Consider the following 21270-nt stretch of genomic DNA (forward strand, 5'->3'; position numbering starts at 1 on the left):
CTGAATCATCCTACTTTTGTGGGACATGAACTGTGCCCAAGACGGGCCTAAGACAGACCTGTACAGCCTGAGCTCACAGGAGCAAAGGAAGATAGGCACAAGTCAGTTCCTGGATAACAGGAGAGGCGAGAAAACTGAAATGCACACACTTAATCTCATGCATAGACTTTTCATGACTTAAAATCAATGGCACAAAAAGAGACAGGAAGGACAACTCCCACAGAAGACTTCTGCTCCACTGGAGGCCACGCTGCTCCCAGAGAACCTAGGTGAGACACTCCTACCATTGCTAACACTCCTTAAAGCCCACCCAACAGGCCCCAACTGCACCCTCTGCCCTGGGCTCCATAGTCTGTCCCACAACACCAGCAGAAGACTTCTGCTTTACCAGAGGCCACGCCATACTAGGAACCCTAGAGACCAAGCAGGTACCCAGAACTCCAAAGGCCACACAGGTACTTGGAACCCCAGAGGTAACATTGGCACCCAAATTGCCAGAGGCCACACAGGCCACAAAAACCTTAGTGGAGACATCCTACTGGACCTGAAGACCTATTGGTCACCAGACCGCAGGCCACTCAGTTCAGATCAGAGTGGAAACAGAAACCAACAGAAAAAAAATCCATCAAAAATGATAAACTCAGAAATCAGCACCTAAACCTAGAGTAACCCCAAACCCAGATGACTAGAAGCCAACATAAGAATATAATCAACAAAACCCAGGTTAATATGGTACTACCAGAGCCCTGATAGACTACTACGGCAAGCCCTGGATGTTCCAACACAACTGAAGCACAAGAGAATGACCCTAAATCCAATCTTACAAAGATGATAGAGGCCCTTAAAGAGGAAATGAATAAATCCCTTAAAGAAATCCAGGAAAATACAAACCGGTGAATGGAAATTAGTAAAACTGTTCAAGACCTGAAAATGGAAATAGAAGCGATAAAGAAAACACACACTGAGGGAATCTTGGGGATGGAAAATCTAGGTAAGTGAACAGGAACTACAGATGCAAGCATCAACAATAAAATACAAGTGATAGAAGAGGGAATCTCAGGAGTAGAGCATACATGTCTTAGTTAGAGTTTCTATTGCTGCGATGAAACACCATGACCAAAAAGCAAGTTGAGCAGAAGGGAGTTTATTTGGCTTATACTTCCATATTGCTGTTCATTATTGAAGGAAGTCTAGACAGGAACTCAAACAGGACAAGGTCCTGGAGGAGGGAGCTGATACAAAGGCCATTGAGGGAAGCTGTTTCCTAGCTTTCTTCTCATGGCTTGCTCAGCCTGCCTTCATGCAGAACCCAGAACCACCATCCCAGGAATGGCACCACCCACCAAGGGCTGGCCCCTCCCCCATTGGTCACTAATTAAGAAAATGCCTTACAGCTGGATCCTGTGGAGGCATTTCCTCAACTGAGGCTCCTTCCTCTCTGATGACTCTAGCGTGTGTCAAGTTGACACACAAAACTAGCCAGTACAATATGATAGAAGAAATTGATATATTGATCAAAGAAAATGTTAAATCTAAAACGTTCCTAACACAAAATATCCAGGAAATCTGGGACACTATGAAAAGACCAAACTTAATAATAGTAAGAATAGAGGAAGGAGAAGATTCCGAGCTCAAAGACCCAGAAAATATTTTCTTTCTTTTTTTTTTTTTAATTTTTTTTTTGTTTCGTTTTTCGAGACAGGGTTTCTCTGTGTATCTTTGCGTCTTTCCTGGATCTCACTCTGTAGACCAGGCTGGCCTCGGACTCATAAAGATCCACCTGCCTCTGCCTCCAAAGTGCTGGAATTAAAGGTGTGCACCACCATCGCCCGGCCCAGAAAATATTTTCAACAAAATCATAGAAGAAAATTTCCCTAACTTAAAAAGAGAGATGCTGATAAACATACAAGAAACTTACAGAACATCAAATAGATTGGACCAGAAAAGAAAGCCCCCTACCCCCACCAACATGTAATAATCAAAACACTAAATGTACAGAACAAAGAAAGACTATTAAAAGCTGCAAGAGAAAAAGGCCAAGTAACATTTAAAGGCAGACCTATTAGAATTACACCTGACTTCTCAACAGAGACTCTAAAAGCCAAAAGGGCCTGGACACATGTCTTGCAGACTCTAAGAGACCACGGATGCCAGCCCAGATTACTATACCCAGCAAAACTTTTAATTACAATAGATGGAGAAAACAAGATATTCCATAACAAAGCCAAATTTAAACAGTATCTATCCACAAATCCAGCCCTACAGAAAATACTAGAAGGAAAACTCCAGCCCAAGGAGGTTAACTACACTCAAGAACACATGAAATAAATAATTTCATACCAGCAAAATCAGAAGAAGGGAGGAGCAAGCACATGTATGTGCATACACACACTCACACAACCACCACCACCACCACCATCAAAATAACAGGAATTCACAATCACTGGTATTAATATCTCTCAATATCAATGGACTCAATTCCCCAATAAAAAGATACAGGCTAACATAATGGATTCAAAAAAAGATCCATTCTTCTGCTGCATACAAGAAACACATGTCAACATCAAAGATAGACATTACCTAGGAGTAAACTTTTGGGAAAGATTTTCCAAGCAAACGGACCCAAGAAGCAAGCTGATGTAGCCATTCTAATACCTAACAGAATAGACTTCCAACCAAAATTAATCGAAAGAGATGGGTAAGGACACTTCATACTCATCAGAGGAAAAATCCACCAGGATGACTTCTCAATTCTGAACATCTATGCCCAAAATGCAAGGGCGCCCACATTTGTTTTTGTTCTTTGTTTTTTCATTTTTCTTTATTAAGAAATTTTCTACTCACTCCACATACTATCCACAAACCCCCTCCTTCCTCCTCCCACCCCCCAGCCCTCTTTCCCAAGCCACCCTGCCACCCTACATTCCCCCAAATCGAGGTCTCCCATGGGAAGTCAGCAGAGCCCAGCACACTGAGCCTAGGCAGGTCCAAGCCCCTTCCTACTGCATCAAGACTGTGCAAGGCGTCACACCACAGGCACCGGATTCCAGAAGCCTGCCCATGTACCGGGACAGATCCCGATCCCCCTGCCTTGGGGGCACCCACATTTGTAAAAGAAACATTACTAAAGCTTAAATTACACATCAAATCCTACACATTAATAGCTGGAGACTTTTAACACCCCACTCTCACCAATGGACAGGTCATCCAGACAGAAACTAAACAGAGAAATAACGGAATTAACTATGTTATGACTCAAACGAACCTAACAGATGTGGACAGAACATTTCACTCAAACACAGAAGAATATATGTTCTTTTCAGCATCTCATGGAACATTCTCCAAAACTCACCACATACTCAGTTACAAAGCAAGTCTCAACAGATATAAGAAAAGCGGGGGGAAAAAAAAAAACCCAAAAACCCTGTATCCTATCAGACCACCATGGATTAATGCTCGATTTCAATAACAGAAACAGCAGAAAGACTACAAACATATGGAAACTGAACAACTCTTGACGGAATAACCACTGGGCCAAGGAAGAAATAAAGAAAGAATTAAAGACTTCCTAGAATTCAATGAAAATGAATGCACAACAGACTCAAACTTAGGGGACACAATGAAAGCAGTGCTAAGAGGAAAGGTCATAGCACTAAGTGCCTGCATAAAGAAATTAGAGAGATCTCACACTAGCAACTTAACAGCATACCTGAAAGCTCTAGAACAAGAAGAAGCAAACATACCCAAGAGGAGTAAATGACAGGAAATAATCAAACTCGGGGCTGAAATCAATAAAATAGAAACAAAGAGAACAATACAAAGAATTAATGAAACAAACAGTTGTTTCTTTGAGAAAATCAACAAGATAAACAAACCCTTATCCAAACTCACCAAAAGTCAGAGAAGGAATATCCAAATGAACAAAATCAGAAATGAAAAGAGGGACATAACAACAGACACCAAGGAAATCCAAAGAATCATTAGTCATGCTTCAAAAACCTGTATTCCACAAAATTGGAAATTCTAAAAAAAAATGGACAATTTTCTTGATAGATATCACTTATCAATTAAGATCAGATAAACAATTTAAATAGACCTATGACCCCCAAGGAAATAGAAGCAGTCATTAAAAATCTCCCAATTAAAAAAAATCCAGGGCCAGGTGGTTTTAGTGCAGAATTCTGCCAGACTTTCAAAGAAGAGCTAACAACAATACTCCTTAAATTATTTTACAAAATGAAACAGAAGGAACATTGCCCAGTTCGCTTGATGAGGCCACAGTCACCCTGATACCCAAACCACAGGAAGATTCAACAAAGAAAGAGAATTACAGACCAATTTCCCTCCTGAACATTGATGCTAAAATACTCAATAAAATATTCGCAAACAGAATCCAAGAACACATCAAAAAGATTATATACCATGATCAAGTAGGCTTCATCTCAGAGATGCAGGGATGGTTCAAAATATGAAAATCTGTCAATGTAATTCCCCATATAAACAAACTGAAAGGAAAAAACATGACCATCTCATTAGATTCTGAAAAAGCCTTTGATAAGATGCAACACCCTTCATTTTAAAAGTCTTGGAGAAGGCCAGGGGGTAGTGGCGCACACCTTTAATCTTAGCACTTGGGAGGCAGAGGCAGGTGAATCTCTGTGAGTTTGAGGCCAGCCTGTTCTACAGAGCGAGATCCAGGACAGGCACCAAAACAACACAGAGAAACTGTCTTGAAAAAACAACAACAACAAAAATAAATAAATAAATAAATAAAAGTCTTGATGAGATCAGGGATACAAGGGACATACATACCTAAGCATCCTAAAGACAATATACAGAAAGCAGACAGCCAACGTCAAATTAAATGGAGAGAAACTTAAAGCAATTCCACTAAAATCAGAGACAAGACAAGGCTGTCCACTCTCTCCATATGTGTTCAATGTAGTACTTGAAGTTCTAGCTAGAGCAATAAGACAACTAAAGGAGATCAAAGGGATACAAATTGGAAAGGAAGAATTCAAAGTATTGCTGTTTGCAGATGATATGATAGTATACATAAGCAACCCCAAAAATTCTACCGGAAACACCTTCAGCAAAGTGGCTGGATGCAAGATTAACTCAAAAAATTCAGTAGCCCTCCTATATAAAAAGGATAAACAGGCTGAGAAAGAAATCAGGGAAACAACACCCTTTACAATAGCCACAAATAATATAAAGTTTCTTGGTGTAACTCTAACCAAGCAAGTGAAAGGCCGTATAAAAGAACTTCAAGTCTTTGAAGAAAGAAATTGTAGAAGATATTAGAAGATTGAAAGATCTCCTATGCTCATGGACTGGTAGGATTAATATAGTAAAAATGGCCATCTTACAAAAGTAATTTATAGATTTAAGGCAATTTTTATCAAAATTCTGATACAATTCCTTACAGACCTTGAAGGAACAATACTCAACATCATATGGAAAAACAAAAAACCTAGAATAGCTAAAACAATCCTGTACAATAGAAGAAATTCCAGAGGTATAACCATTCCTGATTTCAAGCAGTACTACAGAGCAATAGTAATAAAAACCACATGATATTGGCACTAAAGACAGGTTGATCAATGGAATTGGATCCAAGACCCAGAAGTAAATCCACACACCTATGAACACTTGATTTTTGAGTACGAGGACTTGCTTCCAAAGTGTGAAGACATAGAATCAAATCCTCAGTACCCATGTTAAAAAAAAAAATCATGGCCACCCATGTGCCTGTAATCTCAGAACTGTTGAGTGTGGAGAGAGGAGAATCACTGGGGCTTGCTTTGAAACCTTGACAGGTCTGGATCAACAGGGGAAGCCTTGCCTGACCCGGGAAAAGCCCTGAGTTTCATCCACAGCACTGCACACATTTTTTTTTAATGCTGTAAGAAGTGCTGATAAAAGAATAAGATGGAAAAAGCACAGGCCTAATTAAGAATGAGTTTGACACAACTCTACTAATACCCAGAGACCATTACTGTCAAGTAAAATGCTAAGGCAAAATGTTTTACACGGTGTGACTACCTCAGTGTAGGAGGTCATGCTATGACATGTAGAGAGACCGCAGCAGGGCTCCCAGACTCTGCTTTGTGTTTACCTCTGAGCAATGGAGAGAAAGGGGAGATTCGCCTTTCCTTTTGCAGTCCACTGTGTCGTTTGAATTTTAAAATATCCACATGTATTATTTTGAAAACCTTAAAATAACTGTAAAACTGAGACAGCAAAAGATGGGACTAAACAGAAAGAAAGGGATTCCCAGAGGCATCTGAGAAATGAGAGACTGGTCTGATCAAATCAAGCCACTCCTTGTGACAATAAGCACTGAGGCTTCTACACAATCCCTTCTCTTCTCACATATTAACTCTTTGAAGGAAGGTCGTTATTTGCATTGCTGTGCATCGTGTAAATTACACTGTGATTGGTTTAATAAAGGAGCTGGCAGGCCAATAGCTGGTCAGGATAAGGTTAGATGGAAAAACCAGACTAAGGACACTGGGAAGAAGGGCAGAGTCAGAGAAGTCACCAGCCAGACACTGAGAGGAAACAGGAGGTGCAAGATGAAAGAGAGGTAACACCACGTGGCAGAATGTAGATGAATAGAAATGGGTTAATTTAGTTGTAAGAGTTAGTTAGTAACAATCCTGAGCTATGCTTATAAACAAGCATTTATAAATAATAAGTCTCTGAGTGGTTATTTGGGAGCAGCCGCCGAGACACAGAGAAACTCTGCCTCCATTGCACTTTGTGTTTGTGCTGTGGTAGGGACCACACTCAAGGTCCTGTGCTAGGAAAGCAGTCTACCCCTGAGGTACAGCCCCAGCCCAGGAATGTGATACTTTCATAGATTAGAAAGGCCACCCAGCTCTGCTGAGTGAGTTGTTGGAATGTTTCTAGTGAATGGCTGACTCCGCTGACCAGCACGAGGCCTGTGTGTACACCATGGTCTTCAGCACAGAGGGAAAACAGGACTTACCATGGAGAAGAGTAGTGTTCCGAGCGCTGCATACACCAGATGTAGCCACTGCACAGAAAGAAAGAGTTAGAACTTAACGAGATCTGGAGTGCCGGAAGTGCTTCCAGGAGTCACAGCCCTCAGAGAAGGACCCATTATTATGAGGACAGACAGTCAAGCCCATGGCAATCAGCCTCTCCTTGACCTAATCACCAGTGTCCACCGCTTTATCCAGAAAGCACTCAAAGTATGTGCTGATCTTCTAGATCACCAAGTGAGTGCTTCGGATTCCATGGAGCGGGGCAAGGACAATGCATTATCCAGGGTCCACTTCCCATTCCAGCTGCATAACCCTTCTAGAGAATCTGCCTTCCCTCAAGCGCGGCCTGAGTGGTTCTGGACACAATAATCACACACCCCCTAGGTGGAGAGTGTGAGGAAAGATAGCAGAAACCATGGCAAGCAGTGGGGAGCTCTGCTGGGACCTGCCATCCTTCACACACACGCGCCAGTCTGTCAACAGGCAGTTCTTGGCCTTTACTGTACAAGTAGAGGTGGCTGTCGCCCCAGACCCATACACAAAGGTGAGGTTGCTGGTGCTAGAGTCTTAGATCTTTTCCAGACCCATGAATTCCCAGGACTTTTGCCCAAGCCAATCTGACTGGTATTTTCCCTGATCAGAAAATATGAGGCATATCTGAACACCCAGGGTTTGGCTCACATGAAAAGGATACAGTAACACACAACATCTGAGAAAATGTAGCATGAACACTTAAGGAGGAGAAAGCTGGTCCCAAGGAGGACTGGCAGAGCTCCTGTAAGAAGTTCTTGGTGAAGAGGGGAGACAGTCAACCATGGCACAATCTGGGGAGCACAGTAGCTTCAGAGTGCCAATCGGAGAGCTTGTGGGACCTGGAATCCCGGGGATTCGAAGTTGCCCATGTCAAGTGTGTGGACTTAGGACAAGAATCTTCTGCTGAGGCATGTGTAAGACTGTAGCTTGGAGATACTTGTGAGAATGGGGATGAGATCTGTCTATCTTGTAGGAGACACAGTCTCCACATGCTAGGGATACTGTAAAGACCTATGGAACCCACTGAGAAACTGTGGAGAGCTGTAGTCTTTTAGTATAGATCTTGGTGCCAGGTGGGGTGGCGAACAGCTGTAGTCCCAGCACTTAGGAGGCAGAAAAAGGATGATCTCTATGAGTTAAAGGTCAACCCGGTCTATACGGTGAGTTACGTGCCAGCCAGGGCTACACTGTGTGACAATCTTAAAAAATCGAACAAGCAAGCGAAGCAACAAAATCAAAAAACACAAGGTACATCTTTGTGATGTCAGAATTCGTTTGCAATGGACAGATACCACCTCCCTAGCTATAACAAACATGCTTATTCATCAAACCAAATGGGCTCAGACAGAACTCCTAGTCACATGTCTACAGATATGTAAAAAGTCTACTTGCTGCCAAATAAATGCTTTGGTTCAGCATTTGAACAAGTTGGCCACAGAACTTTAGTCAAATAGTTCCAGGTCCCAGGCAGCTCTCCATAAGGCACTCTGGGACCCCATAGCATGTCATATATAGCTCTCTCCATTTCTGCTCTAGAGACAGATCGTGGGCAAAGCAATGGAGACTGCCTAAAAGTCACACAAACCTGACCTCCACGCTACCTCTGTCCCTCATTCCCTGGGGACCCTGAATGAATTAAAGTCCCCTGAGCCTATTTGCTCATCGATGAAATAGACAAAGAATAATGTTCGGGAACGTTCTGAAAGTTGAATTAGATAGCTCAGTGAGAACATACGCAAGGTCTATGTCTGACACTTAGTAAAAACTCAATGAATACAGACTACAGAGAGAGAGCTGTGTGGACATTAAGCCACCTTCTGTGGGTGCCATTGGAGCCTCTAGCTAGAGAAGCCTTTCTCCCACTTCTGCAGGAGAATGCACTGTCTACCACAGAGGACAGGGTCCCCCCAGGAAGGACTCTGTTGGGAAAGGACAACAGCTGTCTCAAGTAGGGGATCAATCTTCCCACACTAGATTCCTGTCTACGGTACTTCTCCACTGATTCCTGTGTGTGCAACAAGATGGGCCCAAAGACACACTCAGGTAACAGGACAGGAGTGTGATTCATATACCTGCTCAGCTGCTGGCCTGTGCAAACCACTGCAGTTATTTTTTATCTCAAGGACGGTTTCCTAAAAGCTGGGGCTGTAGCTCAGAGGTGGAGTGCTTGCCTAACCTGCTCAAGGCCTTGACTTCAATCCCTGTCACCACAGATAACAATGAAAGTGATAACAATAGAGCCCTCGAGGCCTTGTGCGGACACAGCCAGTACTTCCCTCATCTTGAGTACTTCTTGAAGGTTTCAGAATGAGTCACTTACATAGGATCGTATGACGAGTGCGATAATCCCGTAGACGAAGAGGACACAGAGGCAAACAAACAACACTCCATTCAGCAAGGTGAAGTCCCACTGGGGAGACATAAGCAGCAGGTGTGACTGCATCATCATCTGGATGGGATCTCAAATGTTCTTACGATGCATCGCCTACCCTATGCACAATTTATCCTAGCCTTTTCTTAGGATGGGAATGCCTCAGCCCCAAGCATTGAAATTGCCCCTAAATGATAAAACCATCCCAGTCCCTGCGACTTGCGTCGGGGAGGAGGAGGAGGAAATGGTGGGAGTTAAGATCAAATAATGAGAGCCAGGAGTTGATAAATTTTTAAACTGGGTGAAAGGTGCATGGGAATTCATTGTATTTATTCTATTTTTCTATGTATAAGAATTTCTCCTTTAAAACCAGATATGGTGGCACACACTTGTAATCCGAGCACTCAAGAGGTAGAGGCAGGCAGATCAGAAGTTTAAGGTCATGCTCCACTACATAACAAGTTCAAAGCCAACCTAGGATACCAGAATCTCTGCTAAACTCTAATAAAAAGATAAATTGAGTAGGGTATAAATTTATGTGTATAATGTGATCATAACTATTCATATTTAAAGAACATACATACATAGAAAACATTAGGAAAATGAAACAAGTTATTTCATTACATTAACTGAGTCTTTTTCAAATTTGTATACACATATTCACAAGATAATAAGTACAGTTTCAAAAATTACTGTTAATGATTATTTTATAATTTTGGCACTTATTAATGTGAATCTTGGCTTTAACTTTAAAGATGGCCCATGTATTTTTGGTGTTTTGTTTTTATTAAAAGGGTTGAAAAGTTTTAAAATACTGAAAATATTCACGGTATTTTCATGCATTTTTTCCCTCTGTCCTTACCACACACAGGATTAGTTCTCCATGTGTTCTTCTTAGACCTGTAGCGCCTTCGGCCCCCCTTATGATTCAGAAGGGATCTCTGTCAGCTCTGGACAAATTCAGTATCTGAGTCATATCTAGGCTGGACTTTCAGCTCAGGGACCCAACCCAGCAGGACCCACTCAGCAAGCACTAACAGCAGGAGGCCATCACTCAAGAACAGAAATGGCTAATGATGCCTCTGCTACCAGGCCCTCATCCGCTATCACCAAAATTCACAAAAGGCACACGCTCCTTCCAAACTCCTAGCCTCCACCATAGATTAAAAGGCAGGAAGAAGCCAAGAGGCTGAGTGAGCATCTTGAATCTACATGAAACTGTCACTCAGCCCAAAGGAGTGGATCTGAGAAGGATTATATTTAAACTGAGTGGACATTCTGTTTAATTTACACCTCTTTGGGACACTTTGGGGTTCATTAGAAAACTCATGCTCAGTGCATGACCACATTTCCCCCGGAGTCCTTGAGAACCTTGTAGAGGGGAGAACTGTGTAAACTCTCACCACATAACTTCATCAGAAAAAAAAAAAAAAATGCTTAGCTGAACAGTTCAGCTGCCTTTTGAAGGCTTTCGTGCAAACACACCTGGAATCGTTTAAGGCGGTTTTCAACAGAATGCTTTGTTCCCTGAGCTCATGTCATTCTTTACCTGTGAGTGATTTAACCAGCTGTGGGCCCTGGGGGCTTTAACTGGCTCAGTGAACCTGCCTCCATCACTAGCTCACCTCACTCACTCTAGGAAGGCACTTCTGTTTACACATAGGCTGGCTTCTACTAGGACTACCCTTGAGATGGCAAATTAAATTGATCGGATTCTAAATTAAACTGAAGCTCTACTTTGTGTGTGTGTGTGTGTGTGTGTGTGTGTATGTGTGTGTGTGTGTAGGTCACAGGTCCCCTTCAGGCGTTATTCCTTATGGTTTGAGAGCCATCTCCACAAGGACCTAGGGCTCAGAAATTAGGCTAGGGTAACTGGCCAGAGACTCCGGGGAGCCAGGCTCTACCCTCCCAGGGCTGCGACCTTTACATGGACGCTAGGGATCAAACGCAGGTCACCCCTCGTAAGCTGCAATCACTTTACTGACTGAGTACTTTTGATACAACTTGACTAAATATGTTAACAGCTCCCTCTACCTCCCGGGAACATTCCTTTTTCCACCCACAAAGACTAAAATTCTGCTCGTGTATAAAGTTGTCCTTATGAGGTGTGGCAAACAATAGAGAAATATTCCCCTCTAGTTATTAAACTGACTAAGGTGATACCATTTACTAAAGCAAGGTGTCCATAAATGAAAGACGGGGACACTGGAAAGAGCCCACTAAATCCTCAGAAGCATCTTAGGGCTGGGGAGACTCTGACATCATAGTTAAAAAGAAATGGCCATTGGTTGGGGTGTGGCTCTGTGGTAGAGTCCTTGCCTGGCATTCACAAGGCCCTCAGTCAATCCCTAGTACCCCACCAAAATAAGAGCAGTCGTAAATTATATTGGGGGTAGTAGTGGCGTTTGAGTCCTAGTAACTGTGAAAACCTTTGAATTTTAAACCAGGGCCCCAGCAGGGAACACAGGGCACACCCAATAGTATAACTTGAGGAGGGCTGTTGGTGTGTAAAGGACCCACCTCCAAAAGTAGGCTGAAAGGAATGAGGTGAGCCCCTCTGACTGCCCGTAGGGCCCAAGGGACAGGGACACAGGAATCCAGGAAGTTGGGCTGTGTTAGGCTGGCCATGTTAAGACAAGCTGTAAGTGAATTTTGGTAAGGAATGTGGCTAGCCCAAGAGGAACCTGTAGGGAGGGTGCCGTGGGAATAAGTGCCTTTCTCCTCTGTCCCTCCAGTTTCCAGCTGAGGCTCCCTGGCCCAGTCTCTGACAAGGGAAGGCCATGCTGTTGAGGCCCATGAGACAGCAGGCAGGTGTGGGTGAGAACGGGTGGGGAGGGACGCAGGAACACAGCCCACAACTCCCTTACGCTAGAGAGCTGTGTCAGTAATACGTACTTTTGTTTGGAGAGCAAATAAAGTAAGCGCTAACGTCACCACAGTGGTTGCTCCCGCTGCCCACAGAATCTCTTCTGCTTTATAGAAGCTGGAAGCAGAGACTGTGGTTACTGTTCAGACACACTCAGAGAAAAGCGTACACAGTAAAACAGAAGTATGTGGCAGGGACTTACACGGACATACTTCCTAGCAGCAGACCTTCCAGGAGTGTCTAAAAACAAAATTCACAGTCAATCAGCAGCCTGTTTCTCCAAGCATGAGGACAAGTCCTAGACTGTGGGAGAGGTGACTTGGGCAGGATCATGTGTGCACTTGGGCAGGATCTAGGGAGCGATTCGGGACATGAGCACAACCCTGGGACCCCAGCTACAAGGTGGTTATGGGGAACAAATGGTACAACTAACTACTCCAATCACATTCTCCCTAGAACTGGAGGAAGAACATCCCCTCGTTAGTAAGAACGTCCAAGAGAGTTGCAGTAACTTCCACATATTCAGTGCATGAACTATGTACTAATGGCGAGCTAAGAAACCAAGGTAAAAGGTTCATTTGTGGACCACACCCTCATTGGTCAAACAGGGCCATCCCATTATCTACACACTCCATCAGAGCAGCAGATGCTGTTCCCATAATGCTTTGCCCACACTTGTATAATGCCTCTACCCGTGGTCCCTGCTAACAAAATATTTCTTCAGGCCTCAGACCTGGGATGAGACCTCAGAGTTGGGATATGGCGCTGCAGACCAGCTCCTAGCAGAGGTGACAGCACAAGGCTGATGTCCTGAAGGATTCCTGCCACCCAGATGGAACCAGGCTGTGGGCAATGTGGGAGAGGGATGGCAGGTGAGATCCAGTGGGCAAGCGAGCCCGAGGGTGAGACTGACATACACTTGGCAGACCCACAGCCAGGCTCAGGACCACAGACAGCAAGCAGCTGCAGGACTGAAGAGGTTTTCCAGCCCACAGGACACTCGGGAACTTGGTGGTCTATGGGAAGGACCAGGGAAGTCCTCTGGTCCCAGAGATCAAGAAGGAAAGCATATCCTAAGCAAAATGCTAACACCAGACTGGCTTTGGAGTTCCCCAACCCACCATAGGCGGGAAAAGAATTGGGGTCCAAAAGTCCCCAGTGGCTTTTCTGGATTTCCCAGTGGGTGACTGCCTCATGCTGGACTTCATTAATGTATCTAAGAAGGGGTCCTTATCTCCACCAGATCTATTCTATGTGCAAATGATACCTCCACAATAATGTGCTTGATTCTAACCCTCCTCCTAAGACATGTCGTTTTAATTTTCTCCTTGTGCAGTTACTTCCTATTTCTCCAGTTGGTGGGGGGAGGGAGAGAGAGAGAGAGAGAGAGAGAGAGAGAGAGAGAGAGAGAGAGAGAGAGAGAGAGAGAGAGAGAGAGACTGGTGGAAGGAAGGAGGGAGGGAGGGAGGGAGGGAGGGAGAGAAGACAGGCAAGCATGCTCAGGACAGGGACTCAGAGTCACAGATTCTAGGGGACAAAAGCTGTCTGTGTGGCCAGAGTGAATATTTTCTTGTTTTCTCTCAACACTTTTTCTGAAATGTTTTTCTCCATGTTATTTCCTAACACTTGGGCAGGATGCTGAATCTAGAAAATAAAGCCGTTACTTGCCCTAGACAGTATGGCCCCTTTTAGTGGCCACTCGCAAAGCCCCATGAGGAAAGCCCCTTTGCAGACAGTAGCTTAAACCTGTTTGTTTGTTTGTTTGGACACAGGGCCTCACTCTGTAGCCCAGGCTGACCTGGAACTTACAGAGATCCACCTGCCTCTGTCTCCCATATGTTGGGATTAAAGGTATGCACCACCTCACCTATTGGGCACACCTTTCCTTTGAAAAAAAAATCTAGCCTATTAAACTTTTTAAATTGTCTTAGTTTTGGTTCTGTTGTATAACCCAGACTGCCTGAAACTCACTATGTAAACCAGAAACTCACTATGGCCCCAGACTCACAGTGATCTTCCTGACTCTGCCTCCTAGGGGATGGAATTGCAAGTGTTCACCAACACACCCAGCCTTCGTGTACATCTCTGTATGCATTTTGATGCATATGTTTGTATGTGTTTATGTGTGTGTGTGAGAGAGTTTTATATGAGGGGGTGTGTGCACGCAGGTGCACGTGCTCATAAGTACATGAAATGGGGCAGGGGTCCGTGTGTGCTGTCTTCTCAGCTCCTTCCCACCTTATTTTAAGTGAGCTTAGAGTTGAGCTTAGATCTCATTGATTTGGTTAGACTGACTGGCAGATAATCTTCTGGGATCCACCTGTCTCAACCCTGTTCAGATTTCCTCAATGCTGGAGTTAGAGACATTCTCCTGGATCTCACGTTGGTGCTCAGGATCTGTACTCCAGACCTCATGCTTGAATAGCAAATGTGTTACCAACTCAGCCATCTCTTTGGCTTCCTTCATTTAAAAAAAAAATATTTGTGGTGGTGCTGGAGAATCAAGCTCAGGGCCTCACCCATGCTGTGCAAGTGTTCTACAGCTGAGTCGCATCCTTAGCCTTTATTTAAATGTTTAAAATAAAAAGTTCAAACATAGCCAGGTTGTGGTGGTGCACACCTTTAATCCCAGCACTCAGGAGGCAGAGAGAGGTGAGTGTGAAGCAATCTTGGTCTCTATACCCGGTCCAGACCAGCCAGGACTACATAGTGACAAAGCAGTTCTCTGCCCCTGCCCCTGCCCATCATCTGCTGCTTCAGGATCTCTCCTGGAGATGGAGAAGTAGGAAATAATTGAGCCAGGAAAAGATAAAGAAAAATGTCTTGAGAAGACAGGTGGGGGCAAGGGCCTTGTGAAAATACCACACAGTCCACAATACAGTACAGGAACTGGGGCATCTTTCTTCATTGTCTGGGCAATGAGCTGGGGATCCACTACAGACAAGAAAGGCTCCTCAGTACTTGGAAGAAAATACCACTGTGGGTGGCAGACAGCCATATTCCCCCACCTATTCCCACATCGGGTAAATTATAAAAACACTGGTTGGCACCCATGCACTCACGTCACTGGCCCCATGCATTTGCTTGCTTTGAGCAGCAGCAGACGCAGAATTAAATCCAACATTGGGACAGTCAAGTGTGCACCCAGTGCATTTTGCACACTAATCTAACGACTGTGTTTGCCTCCCTGTTCTATTTGTCCTTCCATTTGACTTCCCTGTCGAGGTATTTTTCTTCTCATATTGCAGATATATTGGTGTAAACCACCTCAAATCTGATTTGGAACCGGCTCTAGAAGTCAATCTGCATAGAAAGGAATGGGCAGCACTACATGGAGGAAACAAAACACAAGGCTGGCACCATCCTTAGTCATGCCAGGCCAGCACTGGACTGTTCCAAGAGCATTAACACAGCCCAGGCAATTTCTACCAGCCAGCTGCTGAAAACCAAGCCGCTGGGACTCACAAGGTTTGGCCGGACTCTCGAGAGAGTCGGTATTAGAGGGTGACTCTGAGGTGCTGCTCAGTCTCATGATAAGCCCTAGAATTCTCTGGGGTGTTGAGCCTGGGTTGGTGGGAGTGAAACAGCAGAGATTCTGATTGTATTTGGGTTTAAGGAGTCTAGGAGTTCAGCTATTTGTTTCTTGGGTCCCCGTGAGCAGAAAAAAGGAAGCAAGCAAGCAAACAAACCTAGAATTGGCTATAAAAAGGGTGGTCACGTGATTCGTATGGCTAGAACAGCATTGGTGATACAGAAGCATAGATGTGATGAGGCCTGGTGGTGGACCAGGTTGTGGGGAAATGTGGGTAGTCAAGGGTCTACACCACAGCCTCAGCTCTGTCAGCAGGAAGACCCCTGTACTGACAGGAACATCGTTGAACTGGGGAAGAGCCAAAGCTCAGAGATGACTTCTACTCCCATGAGGGACTTGCAGTAAAATACATCTTACAAAATGAAGAAAATTAAATTTCTAGTTCATAGGCTTGGGAGTCAGAAGTGGAAGCTACTCCTTAATGAGAAATGTGTTTGTTATTCCTGACAGAGATTGACTAGGTTAACTGCAGACACAGCCCTGACTTGGGTGTGGGTTCTTAAATGGCTTCAAGAGAGGCAAGCTTGCCAGAACAAGAGTGACCTAGAATCCAACTCCGTAAGGGGTGAGGACACTGTCTCCGGAGAAGTTACTATTTCTGTACAAATGTTCCCTCCCTGCCTTTCTGCACCAGAAGTTCCCACAGGAAAAGTAGTGAAGGTAATGTGGCGACAGAAGGATGTGTCAGAGGGAGGCTGCAGCACCTGCCGAGGGGAGTTACTCACAAATAATGCCAGGAGAATGTAGTTCATGGGCACCTGACGCCGGACATCCCTACAGCAAGCGAGCACGATGATCACAATAAAGCACGCTGGGCTGGGGATGGGAAACCACCAGTTACTGCTTCAGTTTGCAAACTCGGGAGAAGTGTGCACAGACAGACAGAGGACACAGACACAGGTGTGTCCTCACGGGAGGAGTGTGCACAGAGACAGACAGAGGACACAGACACAGGTGTGTCCTCACGGGAGGAGTGTGCACAGAGACAGACAGAGGGACACAGGCGCAAGTGTATCCTCACATGCCCATACCTGATATATAGAGCAAACTAAATAGCTATTTCCTACTTACTCTTTTAAGCCTTCAAAATGAGTTTTTTAAAGTTTCCAAACACAAATAGCTTGACTTTTAAAATCTTTGTTACAAATAGATTCATGGTGAATTATAAAAAGACAGAGAAGTTCTATTAAAACTCTATGAAATTTTCACCAATGAGTTTGATTTATTTATAGCACAATTTCAAAGCCCCAGCAACTCCAGTTCTAGGGGATCCAACATTCTCTGTCACTCTCTGTGGACACCTGTGTCACAGGGTGCACATACAAACCAGCACACACACACACACACAAATACACATAAAGAAAAACAAATAAAATGTAAGAATATTACTCTTTACCCTGGGTGTTTTTGTACGCTTTTTTGTTCTTCGTTTGTGTTACTTTGAATCAGAGTCTTATGCAGTCAAGGCTGGCCTTGAATTCCTGATCCCTCTGTCTTCACCTCCTAAGTGTTGGGCTTATAGGCATGCATCACCATACCCAGCAAGAATGTTGCTCTTTACCACATTTTTAATAGTGATCAAATCTTGGTCTATTCATAGAATCACAAATGATACTTACAGGAGTGCATAGATGAACCAAGGCACGCTGATGACCCACTGTCTTAGAGGTTTGCTGTTGAAAGAAGAATACAGGTTTCCATAAAACAGTCAGTTTTGCTAACTAAAATAGAAGTCTCAGAGTGTCACGAGAAAGATGGGCAAACTCTAAATGATCATGAGGACAAATGGGGAGGAAGCACTGAGACATTCTTTTTCATGGAGAGATAGGCTGCTAGCATTCCCATGAGAGTGTTTGCTTGGCATGAGTGAGGCCCTGGGTTCAAATCCCCTGCACCAAGAAAAGAAAGACACATTATACAAGTTATTTTTCTTAAATTATACAGCAAATTTAAAAGGAAGCATCTGGTTAAGACCTTCATTTTTAAAAATACTGAGGGCCAGGCCTGAGGGCACATACTTTTAATCCCAGCACTTGGGAGGCAGAGGCAGAGGCAGAGGCAGAGGCAGAGGCAGAGGCCTGTGAGCTTGAGGCCAGCCTGGGTCTACACAGTGAGGCCAGCCTGATCTACATAGGGAGGACAGTCAGAGCTACATAGTGAGACCCTATATCAAAAAAAAAAAAAAACAAAAAACAAAATAAAATACTGAGACTGATGTATGTTTAAGCTAAAATAAATGAACTCAAGGTTTGTGTTTTGAATAGCACTTTCAATAGGATGAAACTGGCGATGGATTAAAGTCCCTCAAATAATTACAGAATTTAGCAGTGTTCCATGATCTCACCTATTTCTCCTTAGCCAGTTATATTTGAGAAAGTGGCTCAGAGAAAATTAAAAAGAAAACAATGCCCAAAGGAAGAGTAAGAAAAATGTTCTTGGCCTAGGAAGTTAAATTCTAAACTCTGCAGACATCTAGGCTCACAGACATCCACCTCCCAAGTGCTGGGATTAAAATTATGTGCCTCCAGCCCCGGCCCTCGGTATTTTTAAAAATGAAGGTCTTAACCAGGGGCTCCCTCTTAAATTTGCTGCACAATTTAAGAAAAATAACTTTTATCCTGTTGTGTTAGCCTAAGAGGTACTTCAGGAAGTATATCATTCTACAGGAAGAATGTCATCCACAATAACCAAGAACAAAAACCATATTTTCAAGTGCTCCAGATTAAAGGAAGCTGATCCCTCGAGCATTCCCGTGAGCAATGTAGCGTCTAATCGTAGACGGTGAGAAAGACGCACCTGAACACAAACACGCCGATGATTGTCGCAGTGACCAGCAGCTGGACTGATAAGACAACGAACACCTTCAGGATGAACCCTGTGGAGATGAGACACAATGTCCAAAGGTGAAACCAGACACACTTTCCCGTCCAGTGAACGGAATGTCCCATCGCCACTCGAGAACAAAATGACTCTGGAGAACCTCTTTAAGTGTGTGTATGTGTGTGTGTGTGTGTGTGTGTGTGTGTGTGTGTGTGTGTGTGTGTACTTTAATTCTCTGAGAATTTCACAAATCTGCACAATGTGTTTTTATCTCTGTAGAACTTTTAAAGAATATCTAATTAAAGCCAACACAGTGGGGTACACTGGTAATCCCAGCTACTCAGAAGGCTGAAGCCAGAGGAATACTTCAGCTTAGGAGGTGGAAACCAAACGGAGCAACAAAGAGACACCCAGTTGTAAGAATAGACAAACAAAAAGAGTATCCAGTCTAATTATTAAAAATGTTTTCTTGGGGGCTGGTGAGAGAGATCAGCAGGTAAAGGCTCCTGCTGTCAAACCCAAGGCTAGTCAATGCACAGAATCATGGGACATGATAACGTCATTGTTGGTATATTTTAAATGTGCAAAGGATTTGAATGGTATTCCCCAAAGAAGACATGTGGATAGCTAACAAGCATGCAAAAGATGTTCAAGACCATTAATCATTATGAACATGCAAGTCTTCCTGGGAACCCACAGGCCACTCTGACCAGGCAAACAGGCAAACTAACTACAGATCTTCACCTCTCCCTCCATGCCTCCAAGTCCAATCCCCAATTTCCTACCAGGCAACACACAGATACCACACTCTCCTAAGAGCCAGTGAGGGAAACAGAAACGAAGGAACGAACAAAGACAAGATATCAGCACCTAGAATTGCAATCTTCCCAAACCCAGATACCTAGACATCAGTATTAAAACACAATCAATATGCAGAGACCCACAGTCAAGCACCAGGCTGAGCTCCAGGAGTCCAACTGAAGAGAGGGAAGAGGGATTCTATGAGTAAGGGGCATCAAAACCATGATGGGGAAATCCACAGAGACAACTGAACCAAGCTAGTGGGAACTCATGAACTTTAGACCAACAACTGTGGAGCCTGCATTGGAACTGGACTAGGCCCTCTGCATAAGTGAGATAGTTGTGTAGCTTGGTCTGTTTAAGGGGCCCCCAGCAGTGGAATAAGGATCTATCCTAGATGCATGAGCTGGCTTTTTGGAGCCCAATGCCTATGGTGGGACACCTTGCATAGTCTTGATGCAAGAGGGAGGGGCTTGGACCTTCCTCAACTGAGTGTACCAGGCTCTGCTGACTCCCCATGGGAGGCCTTAATGTTTTGGAGGAGGGGATGGAGGGTGGGTTTGTGGCGGGGGGGGGGGGGGGGGGGGGGGGGGGGGAGGGGGGGGAAGGCTGGGGGAGCAGGAGGAGGGATGAGAGGGGGATCTGCAGTTGGTATGTAAAAATGAATAAAAAATTTATTAATAAAGAAAAAAACACAATCAATAACATCGAGGACAATATGTCTCCACTAGAGCTCAACAACCCTATCACAGCAGGTCCTGAGTATTCCAACATAGCTGAAGCACAATAAAAAGGCCTTAAAATAGAAAATTTCACCTAACCACATGAGAATATACCTTCTTCTCAGCACCTCAAAAACGTTCTCCAAAATTGACCACATACTTGGATACAAACAAGTCTCCAAAGATACAAGAAAACGTAAATAACACCCTGCATCCTATCTGATCACCATTGACTAAAGCTGGATATCAACAATAACAGAAACAACAGAAAGCTGACAAACTCAGGGAAGCTGAACAACTCACTACTGAATGAAAAATGGGTCCAAGCCGGGCGGGGGTGGCACACGCCTTTAACCCCAGCACTCAGGAGCCAGAGCCAGGCGGATCTCTATGAGTTCGAGACCAGCCTGGGCTACAGAATGAGTTCCAGGAAAGGCACCAAAACTACACAGAGAAACCCTGCCTCGGAAAAAAAATCAGATAAACAATTTAAACAGACCTATAAACCCTACTGAAATAAAGGTAGTCATTAAAAGTCTCTCTCAAAAAAAAAGCCCAGAGCCAGACAGTTTTAGCAAAAAATTCTTCCAGACTTTCAAAGAAGAGTTAATGCCAATACTCCTCAAATTATTCCACAAAATAGAAACAGAGGGAACACTAACCATCTCATTTTATGATCTCACAGTTATACTGATACCAAACCACATAAAAACCCAACAGAGAAAGAGAATTCAGACCAATTTCCCTTATGTACATAGATGCTAAAAATCTCAATAAAATACTTGCAAACAGAATCCAAGAACACATCAAAAAAATCATCCACCATGATCAAGTAAGCTTCATTCCAGAGATGAAGGGATAGTTCAACATTCATAAATAAATAAATAAATGTAACCCACCATATAAACAAACCAAAAGACAAAAACCACATGATCATCTCATTAGATGCAAAAAAGGGCTTTGACAAAATCCAACACCCCTCCATGATAAAAATTCTGGGGAGATTAGGGATATGGGGACACATCTCAACATAACAAAGGCAATCTACAGCA

At 43.9% G+C, this 21270-nt stretch overlaps 1 protein-coding gene across 5 annotated transcripts in view; it reads right to left on the bottom strand.

Moving 5' to 3' along the window:
- LOC128098405 (protein lifeguard 2-like) overlaps positions 1–21270 on the bottom strand; it is a 49269-nt gene that overhangs the window by 10001 nt on the left and 17998 nt on the right. For 4 of the 5 annotated variants that reach the window (XM_052719508.1, XM_052719507.1, XM_052719504.1 and 1 more), the window contains 7 exons: positions 18672–18750; positions 17495–17548; positions 16601–16691; positions 12486–12523; positions 12313–12400; positions 9367–9456; positions 6995–7042 (listed from right to left, as the gene is read on the bottom strand). In XM_052719508.1, coding sequence (XP_052575468.1) covers positions 6995–7042; positions 9367–9456; positions 12313–12400; positions 12486–12523; positions 16601–16691; positions 17495–17548; positions 18672–18750 — 488 coding nt within the window. The remainder of the gene's footprint in view (positions 1–6994; positions 7043–9366; positions 9457–12312; positions 12401–12485; positions 12524–16600; positions 16692–17494; positions 17549–18671; positions 18751–21270) is intronic. The other variant, XM_052719509.1, reaches the window with a different exon arrangement.

This window comes from Peromyscus californicus, unplaced genomic scaffold (genome assembly GCF_007827085.1).
Source record: "Peromyscus californicus insignis strain IS unplaced genomic scaffold, ASM782708v3 Scaffold_6__1_contigs__length_162567912, whole genome shotgun sequence".
NCBI classification, from domain to species: domain Eukaryota; kingdom Metazoa; phylum Chordata; class Mammalia; order Rodentia; family Cricetidae; genus Peromyscus; species Peromyscus californicus.